This window comes from Pleurodeles waltl, chromosome 5 (genome assembly GCF_031143425.1).
Source record: "Pleurodeles waltl isolate 20211129_DDA chromosome 5, aPleWal1.hap1.20221129, whole genome shotgun sequence".
NCBI lineage: Eukaryota > Metazoa > Chordata > Amphibia > Caudata > Salamandridae > Pleurodeles > Pleurodeles waltl.
Window position 1 is genome coordinate 1,767,535,524 of NC_090444.1, and position 25,761 is coordinate 1,767,561,284.

At 42.3% G+C, this 25,761-nt stretch overlaps 1 protein-coding gene across 6 annotated transcripts in view; it reads left to right on the forward strand.

The window, feature by feature from the left end:
• Positions 1 to 25,761, forward strand: part of ENAH (ENAH actin regulator) — a 490,360-nt gene that overhangs the window by 311,960 nt on the left and 152,639 nt on the right. For all 6 annotated transcript variants that reach the window (XM_069236196.1, XM_069236193.1, XM_069236192.1 and 3 more), the window contains one exon: positions 13,671 to 14,065. In XM_069236196.1, coding sequence (XP_069092297.1) covers positions 13,671 to 14,065 — 395 coding nt within the window. The remainder of the gene's footprint in view (positions 1 to 13,670; positions 14,066 to 25,761) is intronic.

Consider the following 25,761-nt stretch of genomic DNA (forward strand, 5'->3'; position numbering starts at 1 on the left):
TTGCACATGAGTTAGAATTGCACAGAGTATGATTAAAACAGCAGTTTTGCTTGTAACTAGCAGCGAAAATCACATAATTTCCAACATGGTTTGAACGGTCCTAGCAGGCTGCCACTCTAAAGCTGCTTCTGTGTGCTACACTTTGAGAGCATTAAATAGATAGCTTGCTTCTAAAGTTTCATGGGGGCCAGAGCCCTGCATACCTGTTTGCAGCACATCAGTTGTACTTTTCAGACTTCAGCTGGGAGGGAGTATTCCCTCGGAAGGAAAACACATGCTCGGCTCAGCTCCTCATCACTGGATCGACTTAATCATAAGAGTGGATATTCCAGCAGTCTGGAATGGCCTCTCATGATAACCTGGTGCACAGGGTCTTTCAAGTTCAGTGGTAAATTCAAAAGGCTTATAGGTTTGACCACTGACTTTTAGCCTACATTGCCAAATCTTGTGGTGACTTTCAATAATCCGAGATGTAACTGGTCTAAACCAGCAGAATGAAAATATTTCAATTGACTACATATTTAACCTACACATCTGCTGTCAAACTTTAAAACATAGATATTGCATATCTTGTGTTGCCTTATGATTCAAAAAATCATTATTTAGATGAAACGACACTTTCACAAGTTCTGCAAAAGATAGTGACATGCTCAATGTGGACCAAAGTCATACAGGCTAACTTAACATTCTCAAAATCCAACTGTGGGAGTTTACAATACTCCACTGATTTTCCAGTGACACATTGATGGTTGGTTCTGCTGCTGATCTGTGGCAGTGTGTATGTTGTACACTTGGTGCCATTTCCGCAAGGCTTTTTACAATTTGTTGCTATTCATTCTATGGAAACTTTCAACGCTTTTTTAGGTCTTACCTGGAGACAGCTTTGTCGAGGACATCTTTTCTTATGTCTCAATACTTGGAGTGGTTTTTCTCACAGCCCATTTCTTATCATTCGTTGGCCTTGTTGTCATTCTTATTTACTTCTTAATCTAGGGGTTTTCTTCCTCCTTTTTGTATTTGCCCCTCATATAGAACATTCATTATTTTCCATCCTTTGGATTCGGTGACTTATATCTTCAGCAGCTCACATCAAGCAACTACTTATAAAAAATAAAAATGTTGAGAACTCCATTGGCGTGAATGTGTTTGATTGCTCTCCCCCATGATGCTTCTCTTACTACATCTCTGCTCTGTGGTGCCCAATCAATGCTAGGCTGTCAATAAAAGCATAGCTACAAGTATATTTTTGTCCGGTTTAGCATTGCCGATCGCACAGCCACACTCAAAGATAGTGCGCTATTAAAACTGTGGCCGTTCCCTGCCGGCCGTTCCTATGCGCGACCAGACACTGCAGACACCTAACACCACCACGACACAAACCAGTAGTCCTGCAGAAACCATTACGGGGCTCATGTGTTCCCTCATTATGGCGCTGATAGGTTTCACAGTGTTACACAAGTCTAGATTTGCCGTTCACAAGAAACAACTCGCCTGACAACCATTGACTAAGCGGATTTAAGACAACCTGAATTCTTGCTCCTCCAGCCCCATAGCAGCGGAGCTAGGGTAGGTTGTCAGGTGGAGTCTTTGTAAGTACTATCTGTGATGTGTATACAGGTCGCTGTACTGGACCCATACTTCTGGTATATAATAGTAGCCCACATCCTTTTCTTGTTGTAGCACACTGATCCAGCGTGCTCTGCTCCAACTCGAGGTGGCAGAATTGCTACCCTAATTGGATAAGTCTATAACCTTTACAAAACAGTGTTTAAAATCTAATTGTTTTCAAAAGTTTGTGTGTCACACTTGTCTTGTCGTGTTGTTTGCTTTTCACCGAGCTATAGGTACCACACACTGATGGTAGCATGCAGTATAACTTTGACGCATGCTGCAATAAGATAAGACAACCTCCTCACCAATGACATGCAGGTGGTTTGTCGTGTTTTCATTTTCCATTACAGGTCGGCGTCTCCTTTTACAATGAAACAATGTTAAGGTATTAATATCTGCACCACATCTAGGCCATTTCTGATTGGACACTATTCGATATACCCAGATTCCAACCACTGTGTAAACTAGGGCAATATTGGTCTTGATAAATTTCCAACTGATCATTACTGATTTCAATAGCAAGAAACATGTTGACCTTTTTAAAGCTATCATAGATCGTTGTGCCTGGTGATAGCCACTGCATTTTTAACGTGACAAGTAGACTCCCTTATTAAAAAAATAAAAATAAAAAAATGTAGAGGACTAATTAGTCTATTTTATTACGTACTTCTTTACTCACATTAACTTTCGCAAACCAATCTACACAACAGGCCCTACACCCATACTTTAAATACGGTATTAGGGAAAAGATCTCACACAGTTCTGTGTCCGCCCCCCCCTTGTGGGTGCCTACTGGGCATTGTATTGCCAGCCCGACGTGGAGCAGGTCCTATGATGGAGCTTGACACCCACTTGGGTGTGTGAGGGCTCTTTTTCCTAAGGGAACAGTCCCACTTACTCAGTGTCTGGCCAACCTCTTATCTCCTTTCTCCACCTCCTCCGGTCTGGAAGGAACTGCATTCTCTGGTTAAATGTAATTGATGGCATTTATGCTGGACCAATAACCTCTCCTGGTCCTGCCCCACCCCCATTGTGCGATAGTAGTCAACTCTTACATGAAGGTCAAAGTCAAGCTTTTTGGTGAAAAAAATCATAACTGTTTGTCGTTGTTAATCACTAAAGGAGACTGTGACCTGTATTGGAAAATAAGGTCCTTTGTCAATTAAACTGATGCATTAAGTAGCATGGGTACAGAGTTATCCTTGGGTAAGAAACAGAGTAGTGATGTCAGTACAACTGGACAACCATTTTGGAGGGCAGCCTGGTGTTACACTAGTGTGAGTGATCAGCCACAGCTTATACCAACACTGTGGTCGCACTTGCACATAGCATGCCAGTGGGCTTTCCTATATTTTGCTCAAAACCATAACTGCCTCGGGGTACTTGACACCTGGGAGCCATGAAAACTGAATGCAGACTAGATGTTTGTTTTAAGATGACCACTGGCAATTTGGGGATGTAGGGGCTTAAATATTTAAAACTGAGTAGCAGTAGAAAAGGGTAAAAATGGGTGTTAAATACACCACCCCATCCTACCAGATAAACAGCATACAAACCTGTAATTCGTCAATACCCTCATCTGGAAAGAAGGGGGATAAATGGATCGCTACCTAAGCTTATGTCTACATTCTCCTTGAACTGCTTAAAAACGCTTCACTAATGTAAAGGTGGACTTCCAGGTGAACAAAAATCTTACATTTCACGTGTTTCCAGCCGCAAAGAAACAGTGGTTTCCATGTATGTTATTAAAAATATATACTTACCTGCTGATAAATATGCCAATCAGGGTTCAAAAATTCTGTTTTTACCAAATCATTTCTGCTCCTCCTTGCTAAAGGAGTGACCTAATACTTCCCCTTCAAACTTAATTGAGTGCCCTTCCATGGATGTATTTTGTTGGATTGTGATGTTGTTTGCAACTACATTTTCTCCCATGTAGTTAATAGTTTCCAAACGTTTAATCAACTGCCTAGCTATGTGAGGACATCGGAATGTAGGGGTTGTAGCGTGTTTGATGATGTTTGGCATAAATGAGTAAAAATTGCAGCTGGTCCTGATCACCCAGGGAAGAGTATGTGGGTCTGTATATGAGGTTTTAATTTATACCTTCTCAACAGCTACCTGCAGTAGATCCTCATTCTACTGTATTGTACTTTGTTAGTCAATCAATTATACTTTATTCGGCACAAGTGGCCATAAAATGTTAATAAAATACAACATATAGTAAAATAAAGTGCATCCATCATGGCAGCCTGGTAAAAACATTTTGGTAAGTGCATGAATAAAATGCATACAATACAAAGATGTGACAAGGAATCGAACAAATATATCCTTGACTCAACGCAACAATGGTAGTAAAATTCATAAAATGATACCTGTAGCAAGATACATGTGTATGACGTAATAGCATGGTAAAAGCTAATTAGTAGAACGCAAATGTGCATACAAATCCTTTAGGGTTTTAAAACCTAGCCCAATCAGGTGATGCATAGGCCGTTGTCCATACTGAGATAATCTAAAATGATATCCCTGTTTTAACTTGCTTCTGGATTAGACCAAATGCTAAACCAGAGCAACAGTTGGGCCAGCCTAGCTTTATCAGCTGTGTACTCCAGATTCAACTCTAAATGGATGATAAAATAAGAACTGGGGTGGGGGGTTGGGAGCGCCTACATATGCGTTTTTCCTCAACCTGGAACCGCAGCACCCTACAGAACTGCAGTAATGCATTCAGTATTGTATTTGCCAGAGATCGACCACTGACCAATAATTTGGGGCTGTTTATAAAAATCATGAATGACTCCTCTTACGGAGAGCCTTTGACGTTCGTGCGATACATACCGCTTGTCTGCATATAGCAATGCTGGTACTGACAGATTGGCAATCCTTGGTATATCCATAACCGCATTAAACAAAAAGGGCTTAAATTGTTTATTATAAATACTAAACAGCAACGGGGGGAAGGCACTCCCCTGACGCACCCCTTTAGCAAGAAGGAAGGTATCTGACATTTCCCCTGCTAGGCCAAAACGAACCGCACAACTACGTTCCCATGATGGTTATACAGAAAATTCACCAGTGCCACCTCGACCCCCAAATCTAACAGCATCATCCAAAGCTTGGCTCTGTTTACACAATCAAATGCTGTATGTAAGTCTGAAAAGGCCAAGTTCAGAGGACAGTGCTTGACAATGGTGTACTTTCCAACAATAGGATGTAAATTCAAGCACTGTTCCACAGTACCCAGTCCAGGACGAAAACCAAATTGATGAGGACTCAGAATGTTATTTAGATTTACCCAGGATTGTAATTGATTAAATATCACCCTTCAAAGTATTTTAACTGTACGGTCTATAAGGGAGATTGAACGGTAGCAGTAACATTTAAGTGACATGTGATCTCTTTTCTCAAATAAGGGACAGTGATAGAAGGGGCCCAAGAACGAAGGATCTTTGTAGACAGACCTCTTAAACACGTTTTTAATAAGGGAACCCCACAGTTTGACGTTACATTTGAGGTCCACAGGGACCTCATCCAGTCCTGGGGCTCTACTACCTGAACTTTGCCTGATGTCTTTCTAATCCTCTAGTGAGGTGACCAACAATGTGGGCGAGATGTCTAATTTACCCCAAAGTAATACCCGTAAACCTTCCTCTGGTGCTGCACAATAAATGGTACTGAAATGCAAAACCCAATCAGGACCAGGTATGTTGCATTGCAAGAGGGGGGTTAACTGAAGCTTCCCTTTGCCCAAGTTTGTTTAGCGTGTCCCAGAACAATTTACTGTTTATCAGGAGCACTGCGTTTTCTTATAGCACCCAGTTCCTGTTGTTAAAGGCATCCTTTGTAGCCTTCAAGGTGCTTTTATTCATCTTCAAACTACACAAACTTCAGCAGGATATTTTGGGATTGAAGTGAGTGCCTTTCATAACCTGTATTAGCTGCTCATCATTGCCTATCAAGCCAGCATGGGTACTCCTGTTCAGTTTCAACAAGTGGTTCATGGTACCTTAACATACAAATGTCCGTAGTATTCTGTCATCACCTCCCCACTATCTTCACTCCAACAATTCAAGAAAGCCTTAAGTTTGGGTTTTAAAAGAAGGGAGAGAGTGGTGCCTGGTCCCCAAGGTGTCATACAAGCTTACGCTCATCATTAGTGTGCTGGGCGACAGGGATTCATTCTGCAGGGCTGTCTGATCTAAGTGCTGGAAAGTGTCCTGCTGCAGTTAAAGCATAATAGTTTTCCTACTGCCTCCCTCCCCCTTCAATCTCTGTAATGGTACCCTTTGTGAACCTAGATGCAAACTAGATACTTTGTTAGTCATCACTGCTGTTATGCATAGATTTCTACATTTATCTACATATATTAAACTTTCATTCCAGGATTAGCTTCTCGTTCTATGACGTTTGATTATGGAAATATGAATTCAGAAAGCACGCTGGCAGTGTGTGGGAGACGGTCTTTTTTAGTCAAATATGATGATCACTTTCAAAACCTCCTCACAAGTGGGTTTGATTTCTGTGAACATGTGCTGCACAGAGCACGGTGGTTTTAGCTGCAGCTGTAAATTGCTTGCGAACTGTCTTCAGGGGTGGCTCCTCTGTAATAGCAGAGAAGCATCACCCTCTAATTGCTAATTCACTGTCTGGCTGGGCCATGGGATTAGCCATGAGAGTTTAGGGCGAAGCCATGGCAGAGAGGAGTAGTGGTGGGCTCTTGTAAGTGCGCATGTTGGTTTGGCCTGCCACCTTAGGCCGGCCAAACTGACATGCACATTTACATTAACACAGCCAGGTTGGAGACATGACACAGGCTTCCTGTCCCCATTACCCCCACCCCCAAAGGCCATCCTTTGTTGCCAGTAGCCACCACTAGTGTCTTGCAAGGTACTAGATTTGTCTTGTAGCCATAGCCAGGGATAGTCTGGGTTAAGGCCTGCTCACTCTCCTTTCAGCTTAATAGAAAAATGGTTTAGCATAAAGACGGGCATAATAAATGGCTAACTGGATGAAGAGAATAACAAGCCTTTTCACTACAATAGGCCTAGCATTTTCTTGAGTTATTGGCACTGTAAATTCAGAACTGGAATTTTCTTGCCACATAAATTGGTCAAACCTGTCTCATAATTTTGTCTTCCTGCCATGTTTTGGTGGTCCCTGGCGGCTACTGACAGAAATCTGAACAAAATTAGAAGATAAGACTAGAAAAGTATTTTATTTTTATTTTAACAGAATGAAAAGTCTTGCAAGCATTCTTGCCTCACACGAGCAGAGCAGCCTGAGAAAATATATGGCCCCTATAAAGGAGATAAGTAATTCCGGGGTGTGATGTGAGTGCTGGTAGGGAGGGGCCATGGAAAGAGACTCTAGATGGAGATGTGAGACTAAGCAAATTTCACACCATTGCTTCTAGGTGTAGCTACATTCTACCAGAAAGGGCTACATTCTACCAGAAAGGGCATATTATTGTGGCTTTTGTGACCAGTGAGCTAACGACTGGGTTTTTCTTTTGTAAAATAAGCTTTTTTTTTTTTTTTTTTAAGGAGCCAGAGGTAAACTAGACTAGCACTGGAATAAACCCATAATAAATATCAGTGACATGGGAGGAGATGGGGAGGAATGGAATGCTGCAATGAAACGCAGGCAGCTACCAACCTAAAACACCAACAGGGGAGCACCAAAGAAATAACAAAAATAGTCCATCACAGCAACAGATAAAGAAATCAAAGTGGAATAATACAGTAGTTGGTCACTGCTCCGAAACAGAAAAAGGAGGGAGAAAAGGCAGAACTGACCACTAGTGAGCAAGAATTTTTAAAGGACACTGAAACAAACAAATGAAATTGCTGTAGGCCTTCAGAAGTATACTGAAAGTACACACGAGGTCGAACGCTTACACTCGACCTAAAAACCCACTTGTCAACCATGTAAGCATGCGACTGTTGTTGTCCCTCAAAACTTGATGCCAATAGTCTGTGAACTGATGAGCAGTGCTCTTTCTGAATGTATGTCAGAGGATGGATCGTACAAGAAAGAAGAAAAGATTTACATTTCACTTTACTCACTGTCTTATGGTGGAGGAATGAAGAAGGGTTTAAATTTTTTTGTTTTTTTTCTCTGATGGCTGCTTTCACAGCGATAACATGAAAAGGCATCATTTTGGGCTGGCACATCGATTAGAATTACAATCGTGTTTGTTTGGAACAGTATTTCTGAGGTAATTGTTAGGTCTGTCATTGAAACGGCTTCAGCTGTGACGCCAGCCTCCTGCTTTCCAGAAAAATCCACATTTAATGTACATTTATATAAACATACCTAGAAGGGCTCTGTGTCAGCCCTCTTCATCCGTTACATTCACATTTTGCTTCCAGTCATCAGAGCATACTGCATGGGGCAATAGGTTATCACACTTCACCCATAGGCGTCCTTGTATTGTGAGTGACAGCATTTGGTTTAATAACGTGTCCATAACACCTGAAAAGGGGTGAAAATGAGTTCTTCAGTGCCAGATTTGCGGGGCGCTCCTTTTTATTTTTTTTATTTTTTGGTTGCCTTTTTTTTTTAACATAATGTTAATAGCCTATTGCAGTTCAGAGAATTACAGGGTGGCTCATTTCCCATACTTTACATCATTTATGATGCCCATTATGTGGAGAGTATGACAAAAATGTTATTTCACAATTTTTCCTCTATTCTATTGAGGACAACATTTTTTTGCCATTCACCCATACCACGTGCGTTTCTGAATTGACAAATGTCTGGTCACTTAAACAGTACAAGTTGACGCAAAAATGATGAATCACGAACGCTACTGTGAAGCTTGCAGTATGTGAAAATTCATGAATTCTTTCTTTCCTCTAGGAAAGCGTGGAACATTTTACCAGCAACAGTGTGATGGGGATTTTCTTCTCTTTTAAAACGCTTGCTCGGTGTTTCTAATTAAGGTGTACTTGGGATTAGAGTTCTAGGTGTTTGTTTAAAGTTTTGGCAAAATTGTAAAAGAGGAGAGCTTTTGGATTCTGTATTTTGCACACTTCACGGGCTGTGCACAGCTTGGTTTTAATTTTGCAGCAACCATCTCACCCGCTCTTGTTGGCTAGACTTGAAGGTCTAGTTGCAGGGAACTGAATGAACATGTGCAGGTTGCACAGAGGGCATATAAGCAAGGCGAATGTGGACTGAGCTGCGGGCAGAGCCATTTATGTTAGGTAGTTAAGTGCAATGGTGGGATCTTGGCATACATGAGACAGAAGTGGTCAAACTAAAGTAACTTATGGTGAGTAAAATTGGTGGATAACTGTGTTGTGCTGCAGAATACCAGGGGTCATATTGTCATAGGGGTAATGTAACAAAAACCTCAAAACCACATTTGGCTCTAGCAATCCTACAAGGTGCTTTGAGTAGACTGTGACTAAACAAGGTGGCGGGCTAGCGATAGTGTTTAAAGATGCACTTCAAATCCCACTTTAAGATTTTGGTGTCACTTTCTGCTTCAGATTCAGGGATTCTTATTTATCGCCTGCTGAGGCCTAATACAAGTCTCTGCCAAGAGACAGTCAATTTGCTGTCATCATTGTTCTTGTCTGTGTCCCATTTACTGTTCCTGGGAGGGGGTTCGTATGTGGGCAGGCTGCTCTGAGGGTGTGAAGATCTAGAGGCTGATGGACATTTGTACTACTCTTGAGCTCTGTTGGTCTCGACATAGCAAGGGACGTACATTAGATATATAATATATTCCTCTATCTGCTGTTAAAGTATCAGACTCAGTGAGCCTAAGAGTTACTGACTATTGGGCAGTTTCCTTTGATTGGGTTTTTAGGAACAAGAAGGTAAAAAAAACAAAAAAAACAAAAAACATACGATACTGCAGTGCGAAGTGCATGGGCTAAGATTACGACTCTGAAACAAGACCCTAACCCACTGTTGAACTTTGCGAACAAAGATGACATGATCAACGTGAATCTAAAGTTTGAAGCATAGGTCACAAATTCACTTTATGCCATTGCACCGCTTACATGAGCTACCAGTAGCCGATCTGTGCCATGATATTTTTCAAAATTAGACTAAGCTAAGCATTACCATAAAGCTTGCGGGACTTAAATACGTGTATGGTAAGATTATGGGTAGACTATGTAGAAAAACAATACAAGGGCACAAAATACAGCTGAAGAGGTTTTCAGATTAACTCATTTTTTTAATCCTAAATACTTTAAGGATGCTAATGTCTACCAAGTATTCTGCAGTTCTGTGTCAGAATTATTTTAAGACAGACTGGCCAAACGCTGAACATCTTTCATGTAAAACGATACCGAGTTCTACTCGGGAACCGTTTGATGGTTTATGTGTAGGTGAAAGCCATATTACTGCTCTAGGAGGCAGATCCACTTCAGAATGTAAAAACAAGGGTTGTGCCGAAGCATGTCCAGCTGGAATCATGCTGGTATGCATGGACTACTTTAATAGAATTTGTACTTCTTTGTGCAGTTCTTCCCTTGGGTAGTCCCTGGTGCCACGAGTATGGGAGCAAGCGATTGTGACCCTGGTACTAAAGAAACCAGGGACAGACCCAAATATCCTGAGTAAGGCTCAATTTCTAAAAGAATAAATGCCAACGCTTGTTGGAAGTCCTCAACCTATGTGGTCGGTCGAGGTGGAGAACACCAAAGGTGTATACTCTTAATTGCACCTAATGCCTCTTTAATCTACCACCAGACACTCCCTACCTCATTATCTCACTTTGTGGGTTATGTTTCATCCCATCTCTCTTTGTCATGTTTTTCTGTCTTTATCCTTTTTGTGTTTTTTCTGTCTTGCACTGGCTTAATTTATTGAGGGGGAAATAACCACCAAAAAATGAGTGTTGGTGGAACCACCTGAATCCAGCAAAAAATATTAAGCTATGATCCTGAACAAGTATCACCCAGTGGTGCAGCTCCCATTGCAATATAAATCTTGTAACACATGCAGATTTTCAGATTTGTGCTTTTTCTAATCAGAAGTCGGTCTGTGACATGGATCAGTCACATTTTAGACTTCTCTACAGCAAAGAATTCATACTGATCACAATACTGAATGTACGGAGTTGGATGCTGGATGAGTGTGACAAAGTAACATTAATCATACTTCATCTCTCTACCATACCTGAGGACATCTTGTTGAATAGGTTTCACTAAATCAATTTCTGATATCAAGCAGCTAATCTGTATTGGGGCGTATTTAAAGGGGAGAGTTGAAGCAGTTTTAAGCCAATAAAACAAGGCGTGCACAAGATTATCAAAGAGCTGAACTCTGCACAGTAAGCATGTGGCACAACTGACACATTTCATCAGATCTTCTATATGTGCTTTGTTTTTAAACATATGCAGAATAAGATTAGTTTTAATGTCCCTCGGGAAAGATTAAAGCTAATTTAAAAAACTCAGCAGTGGCTGGTTTAGGCAAAACAAAGTAAATATGCATTCAGGTGTGAAGTCATGGCTATTCTCATGACGTCTGTTCTTCTAGTTGGGGGTTGGAAGAGTTAGGCACTTCTGTCCAGAATCAGAGGCAAGAAATGTAGGAGTGATTATAGATAACGCATTTTCTTCTAGATCACATCAGTAAAAACACATCTGTCTGCTTTTAATATCTGACGTTCCTTGGGGCTTGAGATGGGAGATAAACCATCTAAATGTTAGGAAAGCTGCTACTAGTTGCTGGTTAAGACCACTTTAATTAAAGACTTTCAATAGATATACCTCTGTGCTGTGACACCGTTTAGTATAACAGCTTGGTTTAGAAGTAACATTAACACCACATTTTAGTTTGCTGGTGTGGGTGCACGATTCCCTGCAACTTTTGCACCTTAAAAATGTATCTCAACAGAATGCTGATGGATTAATGAATTGGAGATGGTGTTAAACCTCGGTTTCATGAGACAATGTATCCCCAAGATACGGCACAACACAACAAAATATCAGAAATGCAGTCAGTTAAGTAAATGGCTCACTCAATAACTGAGTCCTGTCTATGCAGAAAAAATGTAAAGGTTTATTTCAAAGTTTAGAAATTGCGATAGTCAGCAGAAATTCATTGCCATAAGGGCTATTAGCGAATAGGCCATACAGAATAAGATCAAAATATTTTGGGCCCCCAAGTGAGCAGCAAAATCAATAGCGAAACATAACGCATTCAGAGTAGATTTGTCTTGTAGCTCACCTCTAAAAAATTAGGGTTTACATAAGAAATAGAACCGGAAGTGCAGATTCAGCGAGGTGCGAGCAAATGTATATAACATTGTTAGCAATTCAGAGCACAGTTTTATTAACCATCCTATTGCCTTAGCACCCTCCCACAGCATGAATATTGTTTCTGCCCACTCTATGCTAATGCCATCTGGAGATGGTCAAACAAAGCAAATAGATGAACAACAGCAAACTATTTTGAATGAATAGGCACAGTGATCTAATGGAAGGACCTTGACATAAGATACAGTTTTGTGACCAAGCGAGGAAGATTGGTTCGAGAACTGCAAGAACAATGTCCGCGAAACTCAACAAACATGACTGCTTGACCGTGTGCTGCAGAAATAAACAAACAGTGAAATTTGCAGGGTGAACACATCCATTTTGTTAAATTTGGCTGCTTGGCCTAAATTTAGGGTTAGTTAACAAGTGTCTGGAAAATACTTTATACGTCATAGGAAAATCGTTTTAAAAATAGCACAGTATCTGGGCGCACATGTGTATTCGCGAGTAAAACTACATTCGGCACGTTGTTAATGAAGGACAGATTTATACATTTGCAAAAATCGTCAACTACTATCTTACATAAAATGCTTTTTGAATGCCATGTTCAACTTTCTGGTTTAAAATTGTAAAGCGGTGTCTGTCTGCATCTTGGCTTATGCCTAACAAATAGTGTTAAAAAAAAATGTAAGAAGCCCCGCATGCACCCTTCAGGACGTTTATCAGAAATCTAGTTGTGGCCAGCAAACTGGGGTTTGGCGCTTTGATTAATCGCTATATTTTTTTTGAGTTGGGTGATCTTTTCATTCGCTGGATGCTCCCCTCGGGCTGACAGGCAGTGCCCGCTCTTGCTCTAATGGCATTGTGCCGGGGGCTCACTGAGGCACAGCTAGGACCACACCTGAGCCTTCGAGTATGTGGTTGCTTGTTTCGTCCACTCCATCCTTCGTGTAAGCCTGGCCATGTCTACATTAGTTTGGCTTGTTTGAATAGTGGAGCTACATTCTGCCGTTTCAGAGATTCTCCGAGCGCTTTGTTCGAAGGTTTCTAGGCGGCAGACCTGCTCCTCGATCACCTCTGCAGGGGAAGGCCTTGCTTTGCTGTGCTTTGCAGTAGGCAGAGAAGGCTTCATGTTTAGTCCATCTTCTGACCTCTCCTTTTACCGCATTCATTTCCTTTGCCTCCGGGTTGTGATCTTTACAAAGTGTTGCTGAAGGAGACCCATGTGACGTAGATTATAAACACAGGTATTTCATAGTGAATCCGATACTTTGGGGAGGAACCCTCGGCTGTGCGGTGGGCGCAGACCAATACGAGCCGATGTCCTCTGAAGTCTAACTGCAGCCTGCCTGTGCCTTACATTTCATCTCGCCTGTTAGTGATGTGTCTGGGCTGCTAATGGCGATTGAACACCTGGGAGGTCGCAACACATTCAATATACAAACCGCTGCCAAAACGATTTCTTTGTAATTTACTTTTTTTTCCCGAGTGAATGACTAGATTCCGTTGTGAGTTTGATGGTGGAGGCCAAAGGCCAGTGCTATGAGCAAGCCTTGGTGATACCGTGAAGTGGGCATGCACGTGCAGAGCGCATCTTTCTCGCACTGTTTCCTGATGCTGCTGTGCACGAAATGCCATCGTTTTGAATGCCGACGATGTCCCTTTAAAATGCTCCGTTAAATGATCATGGTATAATGCACGTTGCTACCTTCCGGCTTTGCGATAATGGATTAGCTTCATATTAAATATTAATGGTGGTTTATCCAAGCATTTACCTGGTAACTATGGTTTCCTTTCATTTTAACGCTCCTCTTGTTCGCTGTGTTTCAGGCAGCTGCAGGAGCAGCAGCGGCAGAAGGAGCTGGAGCGCGAGAGGATGGAGAGGCTGGAGCGCGAGCGGCTGGAAGAGGAGCAGCTCGAGAGGGAGCGCGAGCGGCAGAGAGAGCGGGAGCGGCAGGAGCGCGAGCGCCTAGAGCAGCTGGAGCTCGAGCGCCAAGAACGAGAGCGCCTGGAGCGCGAGAGGATCGAACGTGAGCGCGAGAGGATCGAACGTGAGCGCCTGGAGCGCGAGAGGCTGGAGCGGGAAAGGACCGAACGTGAGAGGATCGAGCGGGAGAAGCTGGAGCGGGAGAGACTCGAACGGGAAAGACGAGAACGGGAGCTGGAAGAACAGCTGGAAAAGGAGCAGCTGGAGTGGGAAGAGGAGCAGCGGCTCGCCAACGCCGGTAAGGGCGCCCTTCCCGTCCGTGCCAACTGTGTAGGCATCTGAGCGCAGTCTCGGACACTGGCATCGGAGTGCTGTGCGACACCCGTGCTTACCAGCAGCAGTGAGGTCTAGCTGTGTAGCCCGTCTGAGCCTCTGATGCTTTGAACGTGTAAATCAGCCTTTGCTTGCATTGCCACCAGTGCTCTGTACAAAATTGCCTAAATTGGCATAACGCCGAGTTAGTAAACTTAGAAGCTTCAACTGGTTACACGTTTTCTTAGGTAAATATTTTGTACATGTTTAATTGCTAAACAAGTAAAACAACTTTTTTTCCTCCTGTGGCGTAAACTATCTTGGACGCTGGAAGTCTTGGTTGTATTCATGTGTCCTCTATTGTGATTCCCCGCAACTCATTGTTCATAAGCACGTCACCTATGGAGTACTTGAGCGCACGGTTTTTATGCCATGGGAAGGTGTGCGAATGCAGCTCTGCACTGGGGTTGGACGCGCCCGCGGGCTGGCCGAAAAAGACACGTTCGGATGTCAGTCAGTGTCCCTATACTGGAAGCAGAATTACCCCAAACCATCTGTCCATAGGCATACACCTATTTCATGTGATTCCCCATCCGCTCTGATATTGTAGTCAGTCAATGTTGCAAGGTCATAGGTCGGGTTCATAATGCCTGAAACCTGAGTGCACGCCTTGTGAACACCTAAACTACGATGGATGTTGCCCTTTTCCCATGTTAGACTAGCACCTCAAGGCCTTGAAGGCTAGTGTTACCATGAAAAACTTCGATATTAAAAGTTGAACAGCCCTGTCCCCCTTCTGTAATTCACACTTCACTCGCAGGTAACAATTTACTACCGCCGCAGTATTAACCTGCGAAACTATTTTGACAGTGCTCAAGCGATGGAAGAAACCTAGATTGCTACAGGGGAAGTTGACTTTTTTTTCCGGGTCTTTTTTATATTTAAGATGTCACCATAAGAAATCATAAAAGCAAGATCATAGTGGTGCCAATTAAAAGAAAAACATTGAAGCTGGTAACAAATCATTTATTTGGTTCACGTACATCTTATTTTTATCCTTAAAGTAAGTTTCATGTAATTTGACTTTCATTTTCGAGTTCTTGAAAGTTTACATTTGCCGAATTTCACAGGTAGCTTCCTCCTCGCCCTGTTTACGTTTGTCGACTCCGTTGAGCGGTGAAAGGAACAGAACAGAGTGAGGATCTAAGTAAAGATCAAATGCCTTTAAGCAGCCGAGGTGTCGATCAGTGAATAATTGATCACGAGGCCCAGGGCGCTTCATTACAAAGCTCACTGGTGTGCGTGATCAGAGTGCTCCTTCACCACAATATATTCGCTGTCGCAACATTGTAGTTTCTTAAAATATATCCTGTTCCTCTTCTAACCTCACTCTTAAGATCAACAAAGGAAAAATCTCTTTAAAAAAAAAAATGCAGTCTCTCCGTAAGGATAGACATTATATTTCCCCGAACCCGAGAAATGAAGGGACAGCTGTCCAGTTTGTAGAACAGTATGCCACAACTGTTCACAAACCAGATTCTCCGTTTTTAAAGAAAATAAATATGTACCCTTGCACAAAAGTAATTTGATTTCTAATTTTAACAGCGTTGCTGAACTAAAGAGTAGCTTTGTGATGATCAACACAGATAAGTCTTTAAGAAATACTCTTTTTCCTATTTCACATGTTACAATCGATAATCACCCATCAAAATTCATAACTGTGGCAAGGATGACAGTCCACACCTACAAATGAGCGTATTCTAACTAAGTCTCCTGTCCGCGAGGAGTGCGATACTGAAGGTGAAACCCGAAAACGTGATTGAGAGCAGCAACGACAATATCCAGTATGGAATGTGACCGGTTGAGACTTAAGGTGAAAGCAGAGGCATGGACATTTGTTACACTTCAGTGTGGAGAGTGGTAACCTCCCAACCCTTATGTATAACCCCAGTGTAACAAAACCTATGCCAAGCTGTTTTGTTACTGGTTTAAGTTCATTTTTGCTTTGAAATGCATGTAATCCTCAACGCTGGGACATGCATGAGGGATCCTATTTCAAAGGTAATACAGGTATTACCGATAAAGTCTGGCCTCCTCTGCACGCTGCTGCATACCTTATGAAAAGGATGACTTTTCAAGAGTTCTGCTCATTTAGAGTGTAATTAATTTGCTGTGAACCGCATACTGGAACATAGGCCATTTTTATGATGGGCCAGATGATCTGTTTAGTTTTGGCATCATGGTAGCTTCTGTACCCAAGGCACCCAACAAGCCTTTGACATATTTGCAGACCTATGTGCAGGCTCCAAATCTACTTCAAATATCAGAACGACAATTGAGTTTTTGTAGAAAGGCCAGATTCAGGGAGGTCATTAAAACATCATTGGATAGTTAAAACCATGACACGACTTATAGCAGTGAAAACATGTAGTCCACCTGTACAGTAAGGCACAGGAACATGGCCCATTGCCATAGCGATAGTTCACATATTGTTAAAGGATGTGTTCAGGAATAGATCACTCCATCACCCCCAGAGAAGCTGAGAGTCCAGGGTGCTATTGAGGTTTTGGAAATTTAGATTGATCTGTATAACATAATGTGTATTTGTATATCACATGTTCACCCGTAGGCATCTTGGCGCTGAATAACAGATGTTTATTGTTACCCAACTAAATGGTACTCATTTTATCGACCTCAGAATATTGGATGAAAGGCTGAGCGAACCTGCCTGGATTTGAACCTGTGACCATGAGGTCAAACACAGTCCCCTACAGTGGACGTATTAGTCCACTAAGCCACCAGACCCGGATGATCTGTATGCCAGTGGCTTGTAATTATTACAGGAGCTGAGAGGACATCTCCGCAGTCATTGTTATAGGAATTTGCTGTGCTGTCCGCTACTTAGTTTAGTGATTGTGTGTATATCTGTGGGATGCTGTAGGAGAGAAGAGGTGCCACAAAGACTCGTGTGGATTGTTTGTAAACTGGAGGAACCTGTAGCTTCCAAACAGTGGGACAATCAAGCTGCTGATGTGAGCGAGACGTGATGTAGTAACTCCCTCCTCAGAACTTCTTGTGTAATTCTAAGTAAAGTACATCCCAGAATGTCTTGTGTAGCTTTAGGAAAAGTGCATCTTGGGGCCTTCAGTTTATCTTGTGCCTCTCTGTAGTCAATAGAGAGCCTTACTGAGAGGCAGAAACTGAGACCCCCAGATAAACCCTCACACATGTTGGCTCTTACCTAATCGAGTCTCGAGTGTTCTGTTGAACGTTCCTCTTCTTTCTAATCCAGAGCTGCCCAGTGCTCTTCCTTTTCCAGGCAATGTGAAAAAAGTAGTCCAGATGTTTGTGGGTTGCTTGAAAAAGGTGGGCGTTTTGTATTTTTATTCTGCTTGTTTTTCTACTGGAGCAGGTGCTTCGTAAATGTTTTTGATAAGTTGAGTTTAACATACAGGACACTGCTTAATATTTGTCTGTAGCTGTGTTTGAAAGTCCGCTTATGAAGTGATATGTACTCACTACAAATTAACCAAAAGTATCAATTGTGAGATGAACTCTTCAGTTGTCAGTTCTTATAAGCTTATGGACATGGCCTCCTAGCCAGAAGGCAAGTCCTCAACGTCTAGTGAAGTAGATCACTACAGTGCTGCCCTTGTTGGCCACTCGCCAGATCAAGTGTTCTGGAAGCATGGTCTACCAGTCGCTGGTTTCATTGCCATCCCACCTTCATCTACCTGCTGCTGTGACTGCCGGGCACACAGCTAAATAACAAGAGGAATAAGCAAGGTGTAACCTACTCTTGTAAGAACTATTTCTTCGGAACAAGGCTAGGCACAATGCTTTGATGGAAGAATGAAGGAGCTCGGATATTCAGGGTTGAATGTTTTTCTCGGTAATGTTTTGTCTATACCGGAAGATGTTTTGTACTAGTTCTTTAAAAGGAAATTAGTGGAGTACTCCAAACGCAGTAACATATGGATACTCTTCCAATAGATGTCTTCAGAGTCCTTCCTAGATATGCTTTGGATGCTATTTTTGTATTCACATACCTTTAGTATTGTTTTTTTCATTTTTCCCACATTTGTACGTTTTCCTTTAACCTATACACAATCAATCAATTATAGCATTTGTAAAGCACACTACTCACCTGTGAGGGTCTCAAGGTGCTGGGGGAGCGGGGTGCTGCTACTGTTTGAACAGCCAGGTATTGAGGTGTCTCCTGAAGGTTAGCTGGTCCTGTGTCTGTCACAGGTGGATAGGAAGTGTGTTCCATGTCTTGGCAGCGAGGTGGGAGAACGATCTGCCACCAGCGGTTGTTCTGTGGATGCGTGGAATGAGGGCAAGGTCAGCAGAGCAAAGCTAGCGGGTCGGGGTGTAGAAAGAGTAGTCTGTTGAGGTATTCTGGTCTGGTGTTGTGCAGTGCTTTGTGAGCGTGGGTGGGGAGCTTGAACATGATTCTCTTGCTGACGGGGAGCCAGTGCAGGTCTCTCAGGTGGGCTGTGATGTGGCTGTGGCGGGGGATGTCCAGGATGTGGTGTACGGAGGCGTTCTGTATGTGTTGGAGTCTTTTCTGGAGCTTGGCCGTGGTTCCTGCATAGAGGGCGTTGCTTTAGTCCAGTCTGCTGCTTATGAGGGCTTGGGTGACCATCCTGGTTCCGGTGGGGATCCATTTGTAGATCTTCCGAAGCATGTAGATGGTGTTTAAGCGAGAGGTGTCTTTTTTTTGTCCAGCTCGTTTAATTGCTTAATTCTTAAAGCAGACAGTTATTTGCATCATGACACGAAGAAAACATCATGCCATGCTGCACTTATGTATGGGCTTGTCTTCATCAATGACAAGTGTCACAACTAATCTAGAACTACAAACCACAACGGAAATCACATGCTCCCAACCATGCCTCTTTGAAAACTTTCCTCTGTGGCACACGCTTTACGGTGCCCTGAACTTGGAATTTAGCATCCAATGCGGCAGTTAAGGGTTTAACAGACATTGGGTGAATGTGAAAAGCTCCTCCATGCACCCTTCATCATACATTAACAGGATGTTTCAAGCCACTTAAGAGTTCCAAGACCTTCAAGGGGATTGAGGCCGAGTCAGTGTCTTCATAAGGTCATGGAAGAAGAAGCTGTTTTGTTCCTCGTGATACATGGTCACACCTCCACTTTCCACAAGCGGCTTTAAATCTGAATTAGGTAGTTGCAGGAAAAATGAGTACCATGTAGACGGAAATAAACACAAAATGCAGCTTTGTTAGCTGTAAAAACGTTTATAGCAATTTAATGCCAGTCACTTAATAATAAAATGCCTGTAACTCAACATTTGTAGTAACATGCAGAGATTCCTGCTTTCGTGCAATAAACGCAGTGCAGCAGATGTGCTGCCATTAATGTTCACTCTCGGAGAAGGGCTAGTTATTTTGAGGGAGAAATATCTGGAAAAGAGTTCTTTATAAACCTGGTCAACAGCTTGCATTTCACACTGTGTGCTGACTTTGTCAGTGGACATTCTACCGTTAAAACTCCATTGTAACAATTATTACAGTAAAATAGTAATCTTTTATATAGGGCTGGCATTAGCTGAGATATTTTGGTTTGCTATAGTTACGTACATAACATACTTACAGGGGCTTTCACCCAGCCTTCTTCATGTTGCCCTGTTGTCATTCACATTTAACTTTCGCCCACTACAGTTTTCAGCATAGGTCAGTGGCTGAGCCCACTTTCGCATTGGCTAACTTTGCTGTGAGTGAAGTATTCTTTTCTTTCACAAGAAGCACGTCTGAACTCAAAGTATCTTCCTTCAGTGCCATTGACTATGGCGATGTGTATTTTTTGTTGAGGTTGAAATATATTTTTTGCTTTCCAGTGTTGGCGTTTGTGTGTGTGTGTGTGTGTATATATATATATATATATATATATATATATATGTATGTGTGTGTATATGTATATATATATATATATATTGTGTATGTATATATATATGTGTGTGTGTGTATGTGTGTATATATATGTATATATATATATATATATGTTCTATGGCACGTGTAGCTGCAGATAGACATGCTATGCACATCTCTTCCGACATCTAGTGTTGGACTCAGAGTGTTACAAGTTGTTTTTCTTCGAAGAAGTCTTTTTGGAGTCACAGGATTGAGTGACTCCTCCTCTCCGTTACAGTGCACATGGGCATAGACTCCATAGTTAGATTGTTTTCTTTCCGCTGTCGGGTTCGGACGCGTTTCCTCGCTCTGAGATTTCGAATCGGAAAACCTTAAAAGACCTAGTTATTTGTCGGTATTGTTTTGATCGAGTTTCCCATCCAGCATCAAACTGGTAGTATCATCTGAATCTAAAATTCACCCAGGTCTTGGCTACACCACTGCCGGAAACCATGGTTTAACCCGAAAAAAGACTGTAGATGACGAATCTTACGGATCTGCGCCGAAAAAGGCCACTCCTCTATCCACTTCGGAGTCTAGCAAGTCGGCTAAAACTTTCACCTCGGACTCCAGCAAACGTCCTCACTCTTCAGAGTTGAAAATTCGGCACCCTGCTTCGGAGGCGAAACAACCAACTTATTTTTCAGGACTGAAAAAGACCCAAGCTTCGGAGCCGAAAAAATCCTCATACACAGAGGAACAAGGACTTTGGAGAACATGAAAGCAAATCTCAAAGCCCATACACAAATCTCAGAAAACGTCTGAATAAGAGACTGAGATTGCGCCAATATTGGAGGTTATGGATGAAAGACAGTCGAGAATCTATATACATAAGGAGACTGGCCGAATCCTCATTGCACCTCCTTTAAAGACTAAAAGAAAGCTGGCCTTTCAAGATGAGTTAGATTCTGCTCAACCACCAGCAAAAGTGAAGAAACAAAAGGAGAAACCAGCATCTCTCCCTACCTCTCCTCCTCACTCTCCACAACTTTCTTTTTCATCTCTCAATAGTCCACTACCACTGCCTTCTCTGACACACACTATACTCGCATAGATGGGATCTCTATGGATTCTGATCCCATTCCAGATAATGACCCTGACCTCTACCCCTCAAAACCTTCACCACCAGAAGGCGCTATTGCCTACACTCAGGTCGTCTCTAGGACAGCGGCTTATCATGGGGTGCTTATGCATTCTGAACCCCTGGTAGAAGATTTTCTATTTAACACACTGTCTTCCACTCATTCCAGATACCAGTGTCTCCCAATGTTACCTGGAATGGTTAAACATGCTGAACAAATTTTTAGTGAATCTGTCCAAGTTAGTCATTACCCCTAGGATTGACAAAAAATATAAGCCTGCCCCTACAGGCCCAGACTATATAACACACCAGGTTCCTGTGGACTCAGTGGTAGTCAGCTCGGCCAGAAAAAGAGCTAACACTGCCATTACAATTAGAAGGCATGCGTGGCTTGGCTCCTCTGGTTTTAAACTAGAAATAAAAAAGGCAGTACTTAATATGCCTTTTGATAAGTAACATCTGTTTGGCCCTGAAGTAGACACCACTATAGAGAAGCTGAGAAAAGACTTGGACACTAAGGCAATGGGGGCACTATATACCACACCATATAGAGGCTCCTTTCACAGGCCACAGTTTAGACGAGGATTTAAGCCACAGCCCTCTGACGCGTCTACCTCCCAGACAAAGCAGGGACAACAACCTCAATATCAAAGAGGGGGATTTAGAGGGTCCTACAGAGGACAATAATTCAGGAACAGAGGCAAGTTCCAAGCCTCAAAACAAACCACTACACCACCTAAGCAGCGACTTCCTTCTCACCCCTCCACTCCACACATCTCCTGTGGGGGGAAGACTACAGCAATTCCTCTCTCATTGGCAACATATCGCCACAGACAATTGGGTGTTATCAATTATCTGCAATGGCTATTGCCTAGAATTAATCTCCACCCCTCCAAACATACCACCACGTCACCACAAATTGTCCCCAGAACACAACGTTCTGCTGCAAGAAGAGGTACAATCTCTACTATTAAAACAAGCAATATAATTGGTTCCACATTCTCAACAGGGAACAGGAGTATATTCACTATAATTCCTCATTCCTAAAAAAGATGGTGACCTCAGGCTTCTCAATCTATACATCCTGTGAGAACATTGGCACATGGTAACTCTGCAGGATGTCATTCCACTACTACAAAAACACGATTACATGACTGCTTTAGACCTCAAAGATGGGTATTTCCACATGCTCATCCATCCAGCTCACAGAAAATACCCCTGGTTCGTCATAGCAGGAAAACATTACCAGTTCAAAGTTTTGCCAATCTGCATAACGGCTCCAAGAGTGTTCACAAAATGTCTAGCAGTAGTACCAGCCTACTTAAGAAGACAACACATCCATGGGTTGTCATATCTAGAGGATTTGATAATAAAATCAAACAATGTTACACAATGCCAACAACACACTCAATATGTGATAGAAACCCTACATAATCTAGAGTTCACTCTGTTACCTAAAATCACACCTTCAACCAGCACAAATACAACCTTACCAAGGTGCTATTCTGAATACTCAAAAAGCCATAGAATACACAGAGGATACAAGCATTCCAAAAGCTCATACCACAAATACAGCCAAATAAACAATATACTGCAAGATTTATAATGCAGATTCTAGGGATGATGGCATCTTGCATAGCTATAGTTCCACATGCAAGACTAAACATGAGGCCCTAACAACAGTGCCTCTCACAACAATGGTCTCAAGCACACAGTCAACTTCAAGATCTACTGTTGATGGACCGGCAAACACATATGTCCCTTCAATGGTGGAAACTCAGCAATCTAATGAAGGGGCAGTCATTTCATGACCCTGTGCCTCAGACCATAATCACAACAGACGCATCCATGATAGGTTGGGGAGCTCATCTCAACAATCATACCATTCAAGGGGAATGGAGGCCATACAAACAGTTTCACATAAACCACCTAGAATTATTAGCTGTATTTCTTGCCATAAAAGAGTTTCAACTGCTTCTCAAACAGAAGACTGTTCTAATAAAAACAGACAACATGACAACCCTGTATTCCCTCAACAAACAGGGCGGGATGCATTCATCTCAACTGTCCCTACTATCCCAAACAATATGGAAATGGGCAATTCACAATCATATTCATCTGTTAGCGCAATACATTCCAGGGATAGAAAATCAGCTGGCAGATCTCCTAAGCAGGAATCACCAACAAACTCGCGAATGGGAGATTCACCCCCAAGTACTTCAAAAGTATTTTCAAAAGTGGGGGACACCAGAAATAGACCTATTCGCAACAAGCAAACGCAAAATGCCAAAACTTTGAATCCAGGCACACACATCCCCTATCCAAGGGCAGTGGTCTATGGATCAGTTGGTCAGGGATTTTTGCTTACGCTTTTCCCCCTTTCCCACTCCTTCCCTTTCTGGTCAGCAAACTGTCAAACATCACTCACCATCACACTCGTAGCCCCAACGTGGGCACGCCAGCATTGGTACACAACACTCCTAGATCTGTCTGTAGTACCTCATTCTAAACTCCCAAACAGACCAGACTTGTTAACACAGAACAAAGGTCAAATAAGGCACACAAACCCCAATGCTCCCAATCTGGCGCTTTCGCTCCTGAAGTCTTAGAATTTGGTTACCTAAAGCTTCCAGCCGAATGTATGGAAGTAATTAAAAAGCATGTAAACCTACTACTAGTCAATGTTACTCAAACAAGTGGAAAAGATTGGTCTATTACTGTCAATCTAAAAACACTGAACCACTTACAGCATCTATACAAGATATTCTATGCTATCTACTTCATTTGCAGAAATCAAATTTAGCTTTCTCATCCATCAAAATCCACCTTACTGCCATATCTCCTTATTTACAAACTATTCAACACACTTCCCGTGACTTCAAAAAGACTTCTTCGAAGAAAAACAACTTGTAACACTCCGAGCCCAACACTAGATGTCGGACGAGATATGCATAGCATGTGAATCTGCAGCACTACATGCCACGAACAGATGTACACTCGGTAAGGAACATTTTCCATATATGTGTGTGTGTGTGTGTGTGTATATATATATATATATATATAATTGTATGTATATCTTTACGCCCTGATCCTCAACAAGAAAAATAGTTTTTACAACCATGACAGACAACACAGCCAAAAAAAAAGGTTGCCAGGCTTTTGGCTTGGCCAAATGCTTGTTATAGTTGACTAGTGATGACATAACTAGACTCTAATAACTTCAGTGGATGGTTTCTTTATACAGCAAGGAATCTTCCTTACATTGTAAATCAGTAAAATAGTTTATTTGCCTCTGCACAATAGTTTTTAGGTTTTGCCTGTACAGCGCTTGTGCTGTGGCAAAATCTTTATTTTTAAAAAAATATATATATATATCTTAAAAGGGGCCTAGCTTCCACCCATCACTTAGCTTGACTTACCGTTGGCTGGCTCCCACGTGGCTCCTATGACACATTACTTGCCATTGGATGTCTCCCACGTGGTTCCACATCACTGCTAACCATTGGCTGGCTCCCACGTGGCTGTTTGCTGTTCAACCCCTTCTCCTCGCCTCCATTGTCGTGTTGTGGAGACTGGCCACAAGCTCAGGTACGGCTTCCGGTACCAGTTTCCTTCCACTCGGCTTCCGGTACCAGTCTCCTTCCACTCGGCTTTCGGTACCAGTCTCCTTCCACTCGCCGCAGCTGGATGCTTCTAATGATACTTTTTGTTTAACCCCTTAGCTGCCAGGCCTTTTCCCCCCCTCAGGTGCCAAGCCTTTTTTTGGGCTATTTGGGGCAGTTTGCACCTAGGCCCTCATAACTTTTTGTCCATATAAGCTACCCACTCCAAATTTGCGTCTTTTTTTTTTTTTTTCTTCCCCCCAACATCCTGGGGATTCCAGAGGTACCCAGAGTTTGTGGGTTCCCCTGGAGGAGACCAAGAAATTAGCCAAAATACAGCGAACAGTTTGTTTAAAAAAAAAAAAAAAAAAAGGGCTTCAGAAGGCTTGTGTGTTTTTTTCTCCCTGATAATGGCATCAACAAAGGGTTTGTTGTGCTAAATTCACCATCTTCTAAGCTTTCAGGAACAGGCAGACTTGAATCAGAAAAACACATTTTCAACACAATTTTGGCACTTTACCGGAACATACCCATTTTAACTATTTGTTTTGTGCTTTCAGCCTCATTCCAGTTAGTGACAGAAATAGTTGTGAAAGCAAGCTGAATCCTGGAAAGCTAAACATTTCTGAAAAGTAGACAAAATTCTGAATTCAGCAAGGGGTCATTTGTGTGTATCCTGCAAGGTTTTCCTACAAAAAAATAACAGCTGACTTAAAAAAAAATATTGAAATTGAGGTGAAAAAAAAAAGCCACTTTTCTCCTCGTTTTACTCTAACTTTTTACTGTTACATCTGCTAGACTCTTCTGGTTGCGGGGATATATAGGGCTTGTAGGTTCATCAAGAACCCTAGGTACATAGAGCCAATAAAGGAGCTGCACCTTGCAGTGGTTTTTCATTCTACACCGGGTATACAGCAATTCATTTGCTGAAATATAGAGTGAAAATAGGTATCAAGGAAACCTTTGTATTTCCAAAATGGGTACAAAATAAGGTGTTGAGAAGCAGTGGTTATTTGCACATCTCTAAATTCTGGGGTCCCCATATTAGCATGTGAATTAC